General features: G+C 35.6%; 1 protein-coding gene across 2 annotated transcripts in view; it reads left to right on the top strand.

Moving 5' to 3' along the window:
• The window catches only part of ARHGAP19 (Rho GTPase activating protein 19), a 156,250-nt gene that overhangs the window by 87,803 nt on the left and 52,463 nt on the right, over nt 1-15,984 (top strand). For both annotated transcript variants that reach the window (XM_037804259.1, XM_037804258.1), the window contains exons 2-4: nt 11,642-11,907; nt 12,837-12,917; nt 14,388-14,597. In XM_037804259.1, coding sequence (XP_037660187.1) covers nt 11,823-11,907; nt 12,837-12,917; nt 14,388-14,597 — 376 coding nt within the window. In that variant the 5' untranslated portion in view covers nt 11,642-11,822. The remainder of the gene's footprint in view (nt 1-11,641; nt 11,908-12,836; nt 12,918-14,387; nt 14,598-15,984) is intronic.

The raw sequence follows: 15,984 nt of genomic DNA on the forward strand, positions 1-15,984 counted from the left end.
AGCTACTTGTTTACTACATGTTTCATTTTGCTAAAGCTACCAAAATGCAATATACCTGAAAGTGGGTTGGCTTTTAACATTAGGGATTTATTAAGTTACAAGTTATAATTCTAAAGCCATGAAAACGTCCAAATTAAGGCATCAACAAGAGGATAGCTTCGCTGAAGAAAGGCTGCTGGCATCTGGGGTTCCCTGTTGCATGGGAACCCACACAGTGACATCTCTGGTCCTTCTCCCCTGGGTTCTGGTTTCAGTGGCACTTTCTCAGCTCCTGTGGGTCCTTCTTGCTTCTCTGGGTGTTTCTCTCTTTCTCTCCAAATGTCTCTGCCTTTTATCCTCTCGTAAATGACTCCAGTAAAGGATTAAGACCCAACCTGAATGGGCTGGGTCACATCTCCATTGAAACAACCCAATCAAAAGGTCCCACCACAAAAGGTCTGCACCCACAAGAATGGATTGAAAAAACATAGGCTTTTCTGGAGTATGTAACAGTTCCAAACCAGCACACTACATTTCTGCCAAAGTCTAATATAAAAGTAATGTTTTTTGGGGGGTCTTGTTCTAGGACTGGGTGTTGCATATTAATCTTTTTAACAAGGGTAGTTTTTAGTTACAACTGTAAGCTTGGAAGTTTTACTACTTTTTTAAAGAACCATTGAATAATGTGGAACAGTGAAAATAGCTGAGATGAATTGAGCTGAAGTAAAAAAGGCTGCATGCTGTTGTGATTGGTGGATTTTGCCAAACAGTTTACATCTGTAAGAAAACAGATTTACTTGTGAAAAGCCACTAAAGAAGCATTGGAAAAATGGAATGAAAGGGAGAAGCAAAAGAGAGATAAAAACAAAGAAAAGAAAATATAGAGGAGAGAGGGTGACCTTCTAGTAGAACCTGCCAACAACAGCCAAAGGGACAGGACCTGGAGGCAGTGGTGACAGTGAGCCCAGCAAGAAGTGATTCTGGAGAACAGGGACTATCCCAAGAAAGAAGTAGGGAGGGAGAATACCCAAAATGACAACTCTGTCCTCTGAAGGTGAAGATAGGGAAGGGGCGGGGGGTGTCTATGGGCAATCAGTTTTATATTTTTATATTTGTTAGTATTGTTTTGGTTATGTGTGGTTATATACTTAAGAAACTTGGACTCAAACTAGCTTAAGCAAAGACATTACTGAAAATTCCATGGGATCGATCATGCATGGCTAAGTCTGTATTCAAAATCTTAAATCTCAAACAGTGTCACTAAGCATCTTCCTCTTGCTCTCTTGGGTTGGATTTCCTCTGTGTTCACTTCATAGGAAGGGAGACTCTGCAAATGGTGGCAGTAGCGACCAACAGTAGCTTCAGTCTTAGATTGCATCAATTTAGCAATCTTAGCATCTAGCATATGGCTTGGAGTTGAGTCTCTTTAGGCCTGGTTTGGTTTGTGAGCTTTTGCCTGAATCAATGAGGGGGATAGAATGCTTTGATTGATTAAGCCTGGGTCATGTGCCCACTTTTGGTTCCCAGGGCATGGGATCAACTCACCAAACCACATAGATGGGGAGAGGTTATTGTCCAAAGGAAAATAGGGGTTCTGTTACCAGAGAACAGGGAAAATCAATTCAGGGTAGGCAAAGCAACAGATGTCTCCACTACGCTACCTCAGTATCTCCCTGTGCACCTTCTTTTGTTTAAGGTTGTATGTTGAAAATGACTTGCCACTAATATGTGGAAAGAGCATTTTATGTTTCTTAATCAACCAAACAAAAAAATCCCCAAATACCCTTATTTATGTACTACTTATCTTTTCACTCACTGTCCAAATCCTACTCACCTTCAAGACCTAGCTTAAATCTCACCTCTTGTGTAAAGGTGAAGGATTCTCTTCTTCTGAATTCTTAGAATTCTGTACTACACATTGGCATTTAACATCTTATATCATACTCTGTCTTGTGGTTGTTAGCTACTATTTTAAATCTTGTAGTGCTTGGTGAATTTTAATCTCCTGGTGGCCAGAGACTTACCTTAGTTTCTTGTCCCTACACTTTTCAATACCTGAAAATTACAAAGCACTCAGTAGTTGTAGGTGACTTGATTTTAAATGACACGTGAATGACTGATTTCTTGTTTGGCTACCATGTGTCTCAGAAAAGCAATTTATCTTCTTATACTAGTTGATGAAGAGTGTTTTGGTTATGTTTGTAGAATATTGAGTGCTTCTAGCTAATTAGAAGTCAGCCAGAAGCACATTTCTTAAGAATTTTCAATACATGAACTTGTGAACTTGTGAAGATATGGACAAGTCATGTGCTAAAACAAAGGCATTAGCTTGGATAGTATCACTCTGGACTTTGGAATGGATTTAGAAGTAGTCTTTTGGAATCTAATTTGGTCATACATAGAGGTACTTGTGTTTTAATTGCCTGAGACTCATGGCATTTAAATTCTATAGGAAGAGAGGCTCCTAAGTTTTGATTATACTTTTTTGAGGGGTAAAGAACTTTTAGATAATATTAGGAGAGACACTGTATTGTCAGTGAAGCATCCTGTAGAATAATCTCCAAATAAATAGGAAATTTGATGTTGCTTTCTTAAAACAGGTAGTGGAGAAAAATTAAGGGAGGTGTCAGCAACAGAATTAATGCCAGTTCTCAAAAGGATACAAATTGACAAGTAAATAAAGCAATAAATTGGTATTATTGATATTCTGAGGAACTGTTAATTATCCTTTTTGACTAAGAACTTTACATCATCATTCCAAAGGGAAAAATCTTAACATTATTCTTTTAGGTCAAGTTTCCAAAAATGTCCAGATTAAGAAGGTAAGGAATTAAGGATTCTTTCATCTCTAAATAGTTTGCTGATTTAATTCACATCAAGTTGTTCTAGTAGTTTGAAACCAGTTCAAGTTGAGGTCAAATATAATGCCTATGTTTCATAGATATTTAATGAATTTGCAGACTGTTAGAGTCTAAATTAGAGATGAGATCTATATTACAAAACCTTGGATGGCTACTCTTAAGGGTAGACATTGGGGTGTAAACATAAAATTTTAGACTAAGAAATTGCATATTGCTTCCTGAAATGTTGTGGTACCTCTTACCAACTTTGAATTGTTTCTGATAATAGAAACCACCTTGAGCACATGGAGCCCCTTTTGTCCTCTTTCTTTATGTTCAACTTCAGTGATGCCAGTTTAAATTTGTTTTGTGGAGAGAGGGAAGAATACAGCCTTTTGTTTATACTTGTATGTATTTCTTATCTTAAGAGACATTTGAAGCCATGTATCAGAGCCTTTAAGGGTTGAAAAAGCAATAGGAGTATGTACTTCTCTCAGGGTGGTTTAGACAACTTTAAATGTAGCTCATATTTCGATAGATGTTGCCAAGCTTGTAGCAATTCACTAGGGAGGAAACCTTTAGTTTTGTGGGTATGCAGTTTTTGTAGTAGTCAGCCAAAAGATACATCTGCAGGATACAAACTTTTTTTTTCACTATCTTGAAAATTGCAGATTCATAGGTTCAACATGCCTCAAAAGCACTTTGCATTTCACTTTTCTGTAATTGATTTTTCAGGTGTGGATTCTCAGATTCCAGTCCTTTCACTAAGCATATCATCTTACAAGTAGCGTCCCATCTAGTGGTAATAGTCATAATTGCAGACTATAAGTGAGTTATAAAGATTATCCTTTTTGAGGGGTAGGGGGTCTTGCTTATGTCACTCCTTGGGCTAGTTGCCTAGTATATGCGTTTAAATTCTCAGTCCCATGCTCTCTCTACATGCCTAGTTACTAATTCTCCTGCTTCTGGCAATCTATGCAAAAACATTTACAAGTTTAGTATATATCATATTTTAGTATATATCATACTTCATTTTTTATGGTATTTACACCAAGCTGTAGCAAGATTTAGATCAAAACTACTTGGCTTCTTAAAAAAATTGTCATGAAATATGGTGATTATACATATAGGTCTATAGAATAATATAATCAACAATCTTTTCCTATCACCTGGCTTTAGCAAATCTTAACATTTTCCTATATTTGCTTTGAATCCTCCTCCTTTTCCCCCCATAGTGCTAGAACATTGCTAGCACCCTAGAAACTCCCCTCGTGTCTCCTCTTGAACAGTAACCCCCAAAAGCAATTGTTATCCTGAATTGTGTGGTAAATATATCTTTGCTTCTCTATACCACTTAAGGAAGTATCTCTGAAGAGTATAGGTTTGTTGTTTTTAAGAAGTTTGATATAAATGTCATTAGTAGGTAGTGTGTGTGTGTGTGTGTGTGTGTGTGTGTGTGTGTGTGTGTATCTGTGTAGCTTTTTTTGCTCTTTTATGAGATTCATTCATGATGGTGCATATAGTAGAGTTTGTCCAGTTTCATTGCTTTATAATATCCCATTGTATATATCACAGATTTTTTAAAACCATTCTGCTGGACATTTGTATTGTTTCCAGTTTTGGCTGTTTAGAAAATATTCTTTTACTTGATTTTTGGTGCATATGTGGTTGTACATGTGCAGTGTGGAATGGAATTGCTGGGTCATAGGGTAAACTTTTGTTCATCATTAGTAGGTAAGCAGACAGTTTTCCAAAATGGTTTTACCAGTTTACAACCCTACTGTTAGTATAAGAGAGTCTCTGTTGCTTTCTCTAAACCTTGGTATTGCTAATTTCTTTAATTTTAGCCATTCTAGTGGATGTTGTTGCAGTTCCTCTAGTGATATTGAACATTTTTTCATGAGTATATTGGCCATTTTGGTATCATTTTAATGAGATTTTATTCAAATCTCATGCCCATTTTTCTATTGGGTGGTTTGTTTTTTCTAACTGATTTGTAGGAATTCTTAATATTTTCAGAACATGAGCCCCTTTTTTGGCTATATATGTTGCAGATATCATTTCCCACTCTGTGACTTGCCTTTTTTTTTAATGCATTTTTAAAATTGTGAACTTTAACATATATACACAGCAGTGATAACTTTCAAAAGTACAATTTAACAAGTGGTTAGTAAATTTCAAAAAATGTTTTGGATTACAGCTCCACCATTTCAGTTATTTCCGTTATTGTAAAATAAGACATATATACAGATAAGTGTTAACTTTTGATGTACAGCTCAACAAGCAGTTATATAGGTAATTTCAAAAATTGTTATGGGTTACAGTTCCACAGTTTCAGTTCTTTCCTTATTATGAAATATAGGGTATATACCGAAAGGTGAAAACTGTCAAAGCACAATTCAACAAATTGCTATAGGGCAAATTTCAAAGAATGTTATAGGTTACAGTTCCACCATTTCAGTTATTTCCTTCTGGCTATTCTAATACCCTAGCATTTAAAAAATATTTATATATATTTATATGAAGTTTAGGTATTTGTAATCCTCTGTTAAATCCTATCTTGTCTGTTGCTACCCCTTCCTCTTCCTTTGGCAGTGACCACCCTAACTTGTTCATATTGAAAGAGGGTGTCAACAGTATGGGGAAGGGAGCTGCATCTGATTGTTGTTCTTAAAGAGACTGTTGCCTCTGGGTTTTAGGACTTGTCTGGCCTAGGAACACTCTGGTGGATTTAAGTTTCTGAGAGATAAAACTTAATGATTGAATCTTTTATAGAGTCTCAGGTAGGGGCCTAGGTATTTTGGGACTGCTGTTGGTAAAGGCGTGGTACACATTGGAGCCATTTGGGATATCTAGCTGGAGCTTACATAAGAGAAACTTCCATGATAGCTTCTCGACTCTATTTGAGATTTCTTAGCCACTGTAATCTTATTTTGTTACCTTTCTTTTTCCCTCTTTTGGTCAAGTAGGCATTTTCCGTCCCACATTCACCAGGGAGATTCATTCCCCTGGAAGTCATGTCCCATGTGGTGGGGAGAGCTTAATGAATTTATTTGCCAAGTTGGGCTTAGAGAGAGAAAGGCCACATCTGAGCAACAAAAGAGGTTCTCTGGAGGTGCCTCTAAGGCATAATTATAGGAAGGCTTAGCCTCCCATTTACAGCCCTAAGTTTGTTTTCTTAATCGTGTTTTTGGTGAACACAAATTCTTAATTTTTTAGTAAAGTTAAATTTTTTAATCTTTTTCTTTATAGTTACTACTTTTTATGTCTTATTTAAAAAATATTTCCTCATCCTGAGTTCAAGAAAGTATTCTTCTATATTACCTTTTAGGAGGGTTATTGTTTGCTGTTCACCTTTTAGATCTAAAATTCATTGTTTGTGTATTGTGTGAGATAGGTGTCAATTTTTTTCTCTGTAGATGTCCAAGTTTCCTAGCACCATTTAGTAAAAAGATCATCCATTCCCCACTGATTTTCAGTGCCACCTTTGTCCTGAATTGAGTAAAGAATGTAGAAGGAAGGAAATAATAAAGAGAGAATTAATGAAATAAATGACATGTAGTATAGAGAGAGATTCAAAAAAGCCAAAAGTTGGAATCATGAGCAAACTAATAAAATTGGTAACCCTCTAATAAGACTTGTGAATTAAAAAAAAAATAGAGAGGACACAAATCATTAATATTAGAATCAAGGAAGAGGGCATTACTACAGAGCCTAGAGACATTAAAAGGAGCTTAAGAGGGTGATATAAATAACTTGATGACAAGAAAGTTTGAAAATCTAGGTGAAATAGGCTAATTCTAGAAATATACAACTTAACACAAGAAGAAATAAAGAATTTGAGTAGTTCTAGAATACAAAATAAATTGAATATATAATTAAGAACTTTCCCACAAAGAAAACCCTAGATCCAGATGGCTTTATCAGTCAATTCATTCAAACATTGAAGGAAGAAATAGTACCAATCTCTCATAAACTTTTCCAGAAAATAGAAGAATAAGACATTCCTCAGCTACTTTATAAAGCCAACACAACCTTGATACAAAACCTAATTAAGATATTACAAGAAAGGAAAATTACAGGCAAGTTTCACTTATGAATGTATATACAGAAACATTAGCAAACTCTTAGCAAACCAAATTCAGCAATATATTAAAAGAATAATACATTTTGACAAAGCTGAGTTTATTTCAGAAAATGACTAGAAGACTAATGTAACATTAAAAAATTAATCAGTATACTTACCACATTAACAAAATAAAGGAGAAAATTCATATGATCATCAATAGATGCACAAAAAGTATTTGATAAAATTAAACACTGACATGATCTTAAATAAATAAATAACCCTTAGCAACTAGGAATAAAAAGAAATTGCCTAAATCTGATAACTTTTGCCAACATGATGACTGGGGAAAGATCTCTTACTATTTTTTATTTGCTTTACCTTTGGTAACTTGTGAAATTGAGCTGCTTTTTATATGTTTGTGAGTCATTTAGACGCCTGTTCTGTGAATTACTTGATCATATCCTTTGCCTAACTTTCTATTGAGTTGAATGTCTTTTTCTTATCAATTTTTAGGCATACTGATAAATTCTGAATACTAATTCTTTGTTAGTTATATACATGGTAAATGTTTTTTTCTAATTTGTCTTTTATAATGTTTATACTTTTTAAATTCTAAATTTTATTTGTTTATTATGAATGGGTAGTGTGTTCACATGATTCAAAAATTGGGAAAATACAAAGAAAAGCGTTCAGTGAAAACTTTCTCTCTCACTTCTATTCTTCTTTCATCCTGTTCCCCTCTCCAGAGGCATTGTGACTTTTAAATTTTTTTCACTTTGTTTATTTCATTATTGTACACGTTTTAATTTTTAAGTTAAATGATCACTTTTCTTTATGGATTATGCTTTTTATGTCTTGTTTAAGAAGCTCTTCCTCTGCCCCATTAATTTATTCTTCTTATTTTTTAAAGTTTTAAAGTTTGGCTTTTCATATTTAAATCTTTATCTGGTCTAGAATTTATTTTTTGTGTATGAAGTGATGTAAGGATCACTCCTCTCCCCATGTTGTAAAAGTTCTTGTACTTATTCTTTTCACATGATGTGGTTGTTTTGTCTAATACAACTTTCAGTTGTGATGGGAGTCTGCAGGTGGGCTTCATCTTAGCAAATCCAATTAACTCATCCAGTTTTTGATTTCTGTTTTGTTCCTACTTGCAGATGAGTGTTCAGAGTCCTAATAAGTACTGCCTTTAAGGCCCCATAATGTGCCCTTGTGTCCTATAACATGTCTGGAATTTGCGTAGGCTGTGCTGGGGCAGGGAAAGGAGGGTTTCTTTGTCACAACAAACAAGGAGAAAGCTTTTTTCCTGTCTCTTCGATTCACCAATGCCTCATCAGAAGCTTTCAGCACTTATGTAAGAAATTTATTTTTTTGTGTGTGAACTTGAGCAAACTTAGTGTTTATTTTTAAATAAAACATTGTAGAGTAGGATGTTTAAATATAGTAGTATTGCTTAAATACAGTATATTTTCTCTAGTTCTAATCAGAGATAAGTCATTAAAATGAAATCTCTTAAGTTCTTAAATGTATTCCTTGATAGTTTTAGCTTTATATTGTGGTATTGTATATTTGGAGAGGGATTAATGGACTTCATAATGGGGGCTAACAAAAAAAGTAACCCACTATTATCTGTCTTTTTGTTCCATTTCCCTGTCTCAGACACCGTCTTTCCAAATGCTGTCCACTCAGAAAAAAATGAGAAAGAGGAAAAAAAAGAACTAGCTGAAAGAAATTAAATTGAGACAAAACAAATGGGATAAACATGGGAAGGAAGGGGAGAAAAAGCAAAGGGGAAAAGGAACTGAGTCTGCTTAAGTGTTACTTGTATGTTAGGACTGCCAAGGTGTATGTGTGTGTGTTTTTTTGTTTGTCTTTCTCATAAATAACTAAGGGCAGCCTTGAGCCAGTTTACTCTTCTACCTATGCAGGCTCTTTAGGAGGGAGCAGTTTGGGGGGATGGCCTGCTAGAAAGGATTCCAGTGAAGAACACTAGCTAGGGCTTTGTGCTTTTAGCTCCTTTCTTACTTGTGCATTTGATCCCGTTTAGTCAACAGTAAGTTTTAGAATCTTAACTGAGTCTTGCTTTGGGGATTAATAAAATAACGGTCTGTACATTTTGTGTGTGTGTGTGTGTCTACTTTTGGAATATAATGGATATTCTTCAGGCACTTTTATATTTTAGAACAAATTTGATCTGAAATAAAATCTGTTATTCAGTGAATTTCATAAAATAATTAATTTTGAGTAGATAAATTATAATAGTCTTTCCACTGCTAACACATTTTGTGGTTTTTCTGGCTCTATCAGTAGAGTAGTAATTTCTCATTGTTGGTAATTATAAATAGTTCTATATTGATTCTTGTTTTTTCACTGAATTAAGCTGACATTTCTAAAAAAGAGGCTCTTGTCAACGGTTTAAGAGGAAGTTGTTTCTGATTCTAATTGGTTTATATTATAATCATTGGCCATCTTTGAATTTGCACAGGAAAGATAACCTTTCCTAGTGTGCAAAAAGATAAAGGAGACAAGCATTTTAACTTTCCTTTCTTTAGTAATTTGAGACCCACATTCATGGTTTTACATTTTTATGTAGATTCTCATAATTCATTATCATTTTAGAGAAAAAAGAGATCTAGTAGCCATCGTCTGAAGTTTTGGTTTCTGATTAAAATTATGTAACAATTTTTAAAGGAAGTGGTGATGAACTTTAAAGTTGACCCATGACTTGTTTTCATTATGTCATTGTTAAAAATTATAATGTATCACTGGCAAAGTATGTTATAGATTAGTTATATTTAGAAGTGTCATTTTTCCCAGAACAGTGCTTTGGTATCTAAAGTTTAGTGAAAGATTTTCAAGTTGTGATTGTTTTTATTGTGGAAATATTTGTGTGAGTCAGATGAATTTCAGCTTTGGCTGACTGAGATGTGATGACTTGTTCTTTCTGGCATGCATTATATCTATTCATCAGTTATATAATAAATGATTGTTTATATAATAAAGATTAGAACAAGCTATTAGAGTTAATTGATAATGGATAGAAACAGGATGAATCTGCTAGAAGAGATGGAATAATAGGGTTCTTACATGTAGCAATATATTAAAAGTAATAAAGTATTTAGTAGTCAGGCATTGGGAAATAAAGAATAAAGAAAATATTTGAGAGTCACAGATGCTTTGCTAGGAGTATAGCCCAGCATAATGTAGATGTGGGAAAACAGCAAAGATCAGGGGCCAAACAGAATATATCTGCTCAGTGTCATTCAATGATAGAAGAGAGAAATAGGTAGAGGAGAAGCAAAATACAGAACCCAGGAACCTAAGAACCCTGGGAATAGGATAGGCAATCTCTGAAATGCCTATTACACTTCTTAGATATAGATTGAATCCTTATATAGTCTCCTGCTTACTGTAAAGTGGTTTCTGTGGCATTTGAGACTGATATGAATGAGGTACTGTCAGCAGTTTATCACTGCGTGGGAAATATGGTTTGGTGTTGGCTGTATTCCCAAGAAGGCCTCAATTTAGTCATTACCCATTATTGTGTTAGGGGCAACAGCTGCTGGACTGATGTCTTATCAGGTATTTAAGTACAATAATTCAGTGTTTAACTGTTTTAATAAGGAAATGTGCTCTATGTGACTACCAATTCTAATGTACTGTTGGACATGGGAGGCTAATATGTCTCAGGTCTGGTCCTCCTCATTGATGGTTTCTAATGCTTTAATTTTAATTTTCTCCTTTGCTTGGGCTATCATTCCTGTTTCTTTGTATGTTTTGTAATCTTTTGTTGAAGCCAGGGCATTTTGATATTTTAATATGTTATTTCTAGAATCTCAACTCTGAGGCATCTGTTCCTTAAGCGTATATCCAGGTAGTATTATGACAGAGCTTCTGCATGCCAGGAGTTGTGTGAGTAGTCTCCTTTAGGGCTTATCTATACGGTGAGTTTAGAGAATGGCTTGAGGCCAGAGTGTAGGGGCCTGCCTGATCCTTCCTGCCCATGCACGTGTTGCCCTAGGAATTCCTCTTTTACATGGGTATGAATGTCCCCTCTTCCCTAGGAAAAGCATCTCCTCATGTTTCTGGGCAATGCACTGTATGTCCTACAGCCTGCCGTCAATCCCTTGTCCCAAGCAGCTACAACTTGATTGCTCTCCCACAGCATTCTGTAGGAGAGCTCTGCGAGCTGCCTTCTACACGCAGGGCAACTTCTGGGATGGCGAGCTTGAGATGAGTTTCCTGGTTCAGTACCTCAGGCCACCACTAGACGGATTGGTCAGACATACATGCTCTTAGTATGTGCACTGCTCCCTCTGGAACCGAGTCTAGGGATCTGTACTGGGAGTACAGGCCAGCTCTGTGCCCAGGTGGTGAGGGTTGGGGAAGGGTCCAGCCAAGGCTCCAGGAGAGCCTACTGCCTTTAAGTAGTCTTTTTCTTGACTCAGTGCTTGCCCTGTTACTGCGGTCCTTTATCTGTTTTCTGGAGCTTTGAGAAAGATGTTTCTGCCAGTTATGTGGTGTCTTTTCATAAAACTAAAGTATTAAGTATCTTTTATTGAGGTGGTTATAATCTGAACAGCAACAAGCCCAAATTATCTTGTTTTTTGCAGTCAGCAGATTAGGACTATGTTTTTAAAAGATCAAAACATAGATTAATCCAGAGAATGAATAGTTGTATGGTTGAGAGACCATGAGAAACACATACAGAAATGATCCCCACAGAGATACTTCTGTGTTTGATTTTTTGCAGTAATGCCTTCTGCAGTTTTGTTATCTGCAATGACTCTTCCCTTCGAGGTCAGCCCATTATCTTCAATCCTGACTTTTTTGTGGAGAAGCTCCGACATGAGAAACCTGAGGTGTTCACTGAGTTGGTGGTCAGCAATATCACAAGGCTTGTCGATTTACCTGGAACTGAGTTGGCCCAGCTGATGGGAGAAGTGGACCTTAAGTTGCCTGGTGGAGCCGGCCCAGCATCAGGATTCTTCCGGTCTCTTATGTCTCTTAAGCGAAAAGGTAAGAGATGTGTCTGGGAAGGTTGGGCAGGTCTACCAGCTGCTCGCTGAACTTCACTCTTAACATCTGTACTGTCTTAACTGAGGGGTTGCTATTACTGTAAAGCTTTTTTTTTTTTGGTCATATTTCTCATTTTCATAAATAGCAAAAACTTAAAACTGTAAGTAATAGTAATAAAATTATAAACACAGTCTAAATAAAGAAAATAGTTAAACTAAAGCAAATATTTTCAGGCTCTAAGAGATAAGATTAGTTAGTTTTCAGGGCACATTGATTTTAATGTCTTATTAGTACTGTAATAAAGGAACTTTGCTTTTTCTAAAAAAAGCAAAGTTACACAACTGGGGAGTTGTGTAACAGTAAAGAAAGCTTGATTTAAAAAAAATTGCAGTAATTCTCAAATATTTTCATTCCATGGAATTCTTTGGTAAGGCAGACACTCTCCCCAAAAAAGGCTTTCCAGACAATATATTGTAGCCCTGTTTTTGATAAGATATTAAGGAGGTTCTATTTTATTATATTAAATATAAGGAAATCATTATGGTAGAAAAAAAGTTTAAACATTCTAACAGGTCAGATCCTGTACCAACTTTAGTGGATAATCCATATGCTTTGATAATCATGGCTCTATATTCTGTTTTTGTTTGTTTATTTTTAAATTAAGCATCAACGTGCTAGGCATTGTTACTTAAACATGAAGATAGTTTTTGCCTTTAAGGAACCTACAGTCTAATGTTTATTGGAAAGAGTTGATTGAGAGTTCTTCTGACTGCTTTTTCTGGTGCACTTCCAGCTCTAAGTTTTTTTTATTTATTGACTCAGTGAAATATTTGCTGAACTGTAAAGTAGGATGCTTGAGTGGTTTTAGATATGATGATTTTGTATTATTTGTACAAAATATAGCCCTGTCCTATTATATCCATTTTTAGAAAAAGGAGTTGTATTTGGATCCCCATTGACAGAGGAAGGCATTGCCCAGATATACCAACTGATTGAATATCTGCACAAAAGTAAGACTACTAAAAATTACGTTTTGCTTAATTCTCTCAAGAATTGTCAGTTTTCCGTTGAGAGCTAAGTGCCAAGTTAGGAAATAAGTGCCAATTACCCATCAACAAAGCAACTAAACAACAATAATTTCAGGAGGCATGTTTCTAAATGTATTTCCTTTTAAATTTCTTTCATGCATTTATTTGCTTTATACTCTCAAAGATGAATATAAGTTGAACACATTTTCCCCTTAACTTGGGGGGACATTTCTTCTGGAAAAATACATTGTCCCTAAAGAATCATAACATTTTTTCAAGGGAGCATGGTTTATCAGAAAAAATACTTGTCATCTCCAGAATTCTGTGATTAAAATACACTCTTCATTTAATTTCCATTTCATGTCTTAGTAGTCATGCTGATTATGTTGTTGCTCCAGGTTCTTGGCACAGCCAAGTATATGCGAAATGTGTGGTCTTACTTGGTGCCAAAATATTTCCTTGATAAGTTCAAAACAAACACTTGTGGCTTATTCTAAGTGGGACAACATGGTAGGGGCTGGTACAGAGGTTGCAAACTAACCATTTACACGTTGGTTTGCAAAGGGTTAAATTAAAAATAAAATTAGTTATCAGTGTTTTAAAATGTTGAGAGCCCAGATTTTTAGCTTCTTTGGATGACAGAAAGATTTAGCATCCTTGGCTACCATTGCCACTTGGACACAATTAGTTGAAGTGTATGTGTTCTCCAGTTTGCTACCGTTCCTGCTCCTTTATTTACTATTATCAGCCTGGCCCTTTAGGCTTTGAACTTGGCTCCTGGAATTAGGGGTTTATACAGAAATGAATATGTACCTAAGCTGAACACATGAGCTCTCTCTCCTTTTTCAGATCTAACCAAAATTGTGTCTCCCACTTTTTTTATTATCATTATTTTTTATTTCCTTAGAACTTTGTTGGAGGGAAGAATAGTTTAGTTGGGATAACCCTAAGCTTCTGGGAATCTCTTAGACTGAAAGATGATCTGACAGATTAGAGCTCTAATTCCTGGGGCAACATAGAGGCTCTAGATTCATTTGGGACTGGGAAAACCGTTTATAGGAGCAGCAAACCTCCACAGGCTAACACAGCTCCTCCACAGTCTGGGATGATCAAGAGGGTAGGATCTTCAGAGAGATTTGGCTTCTTTTCTAACTTATTTTCCAAGCTCTTTGCAACCACTGATTAGGTTAAATTCAGAATCTCCAGATATACCCCCAGGAGGTTGAATGACTCCTGGGAGGACTATCTTCTAGTCTGGGATTTCTCCAGCTGCTCAGGGATGTTCAGCTGTGTTCCCTCAGAGGGCCCAGCAGGTTTTGAACAACTCCGGGATAAAAGGCTAAAACCTCCCTGAAGGTCTTTGTAAAGAGTCTTTTAGGCTGTTTATTTTAATCATAATTTCTCTTTTTGTTTCTTTATTGCTTGTTCTCTGTTTTCTTCTCTGCTAAACAGACTTGCGAGTAGAGGGTTTGTTTAGAGTACCAGGGAACAGTGTCCGACAGCAGATTTTAAGGGATGCTCTCAATAATGGAACTGACATTGACTTGGAATCAGGGGAGTTTCACTCAAATGACATTGCCACCTTGCTGAAGATGTTTCTAGGAGAGTTACCAGAGCCCTTGCTGACACACAAACATTTCCATGCACACCTCAAAATTGCTGGTGAGTATAGAAAGTGAGAAAGAGAGATAAAAATATTTCTTTCTATTTAGTAAAGTTCTTTGGAGTTTTCTGTTGCTTTTAACCTACAGCAGTACTTCTATGAATAGAGGTTAAGACTTCATGATATTTCTGGGCTCATTTGGGTACTTAGAAGTATTGGCTAGTTATGTTTGATTTAATCAAATGTTTTTCTTGCTAAATAAACTTCTTTGAAGGTAAGGTCTGGGTTTTATTTATTTTTGATTCACTGATGGATCCTAGCATGGTGCTCTGAACATTGTAGTTGCTTTGCAAATGTCTGCTTTTCATTGGCTTGATTCACATGTCTGAGCTGGTTACGAGTTTGGTATGTTTGCCTTGGTTTGGAGCTTTTTGCTAAGTGTTAAGCTTCAGTTGAGTTCAACTGTGCTCTTGGAAATTTATTTTTTAAAAATAATTCTGTTTTCTGAGTAGGCAATACATTCACATGGTTCAAAGGAGTAGATAGTAAAAAGCCTTTGTCTCATCCCTGTTCCCCAGCACCCAGTTTTCTTTCCCAGAGAAGGATTTCTAAGATATCCTTCCAGAGACATTTTATACACTTTCAAACAAATAGATATGTTCCTTTTCTCCTTTTTTTACTGTAAGGGTATTATATGTAGGGTTCTGTGGTTTGCTTTTTTTATTTAATGTCTCTCAATCTCAGAGATTATTCCATTTTCAGTTCATAATTTCCTTACTCTTTTATGCCTGTATGATAGAGAATCCATTCTTAAATTGTACAGCTGTTATACTTCTAGGAGCTCTAAGTGCACACAGCCTCAAAACCATACTGAATTTAGTTAGTTTTCTGCTCTTGAGCATTTCTTTCCTCTTTCTTCTAATTTTAAGGGGAAAAAAAATAAGATTTGTTTTCTCTTGAATAGTTTTTAAGTCCCTTAAAAAAAAAAACTAGCTTTGAATTTCTGAAATCTAATAATATCAGATTTTTTTTAGCAATCCAGATGATACAAATGAGTAACTATTACTGCAATGTTATTTAATTTTACTAGTATTTTTTGGAGAAATAAAATTGGTAGATCTTTGAAAAAGATTTGGAAAATATTGATGAATTATTTTTATTGTGAAGGTTGTTGTGATGTTCATTTTCCTGTTGAGTTCATTTAGTGCAGTATTTTAAATCCTACCCTACCCTACCCCATAATTCACTGTTGAGATCATGTTGAGGTGGGGTACCATTGTAACTTTTAATTTGCCTTGCTGACATCTGGGAGGAATTTTTGTTTTCATTTTCACATTAACAGGGAACATTCACCTGCCTTTCCTAAACCTGGAATTGTTATTAATGCTAACACACTGTAATCATTTTCAGGTCTATGTAAACTATACCCAAATGGTTATTAGTGTC

The sequence above is a fragment of the Choloepus didactylus genome, chromosome 15 (assembly GCF_015220235.1).
Source record: "Choloepus didactylus isolate mChoDid1 chromosome 15, mChoDid1.pri, whole genome shotgun sequence".
Classification (NCBI taxonomy): domain Eukaryota; kingdom Metazoa; phylum Chordata; class Mammalia; order Pilosa; family Megalonychidae; genus Choloepus; species Choloepus didactylus.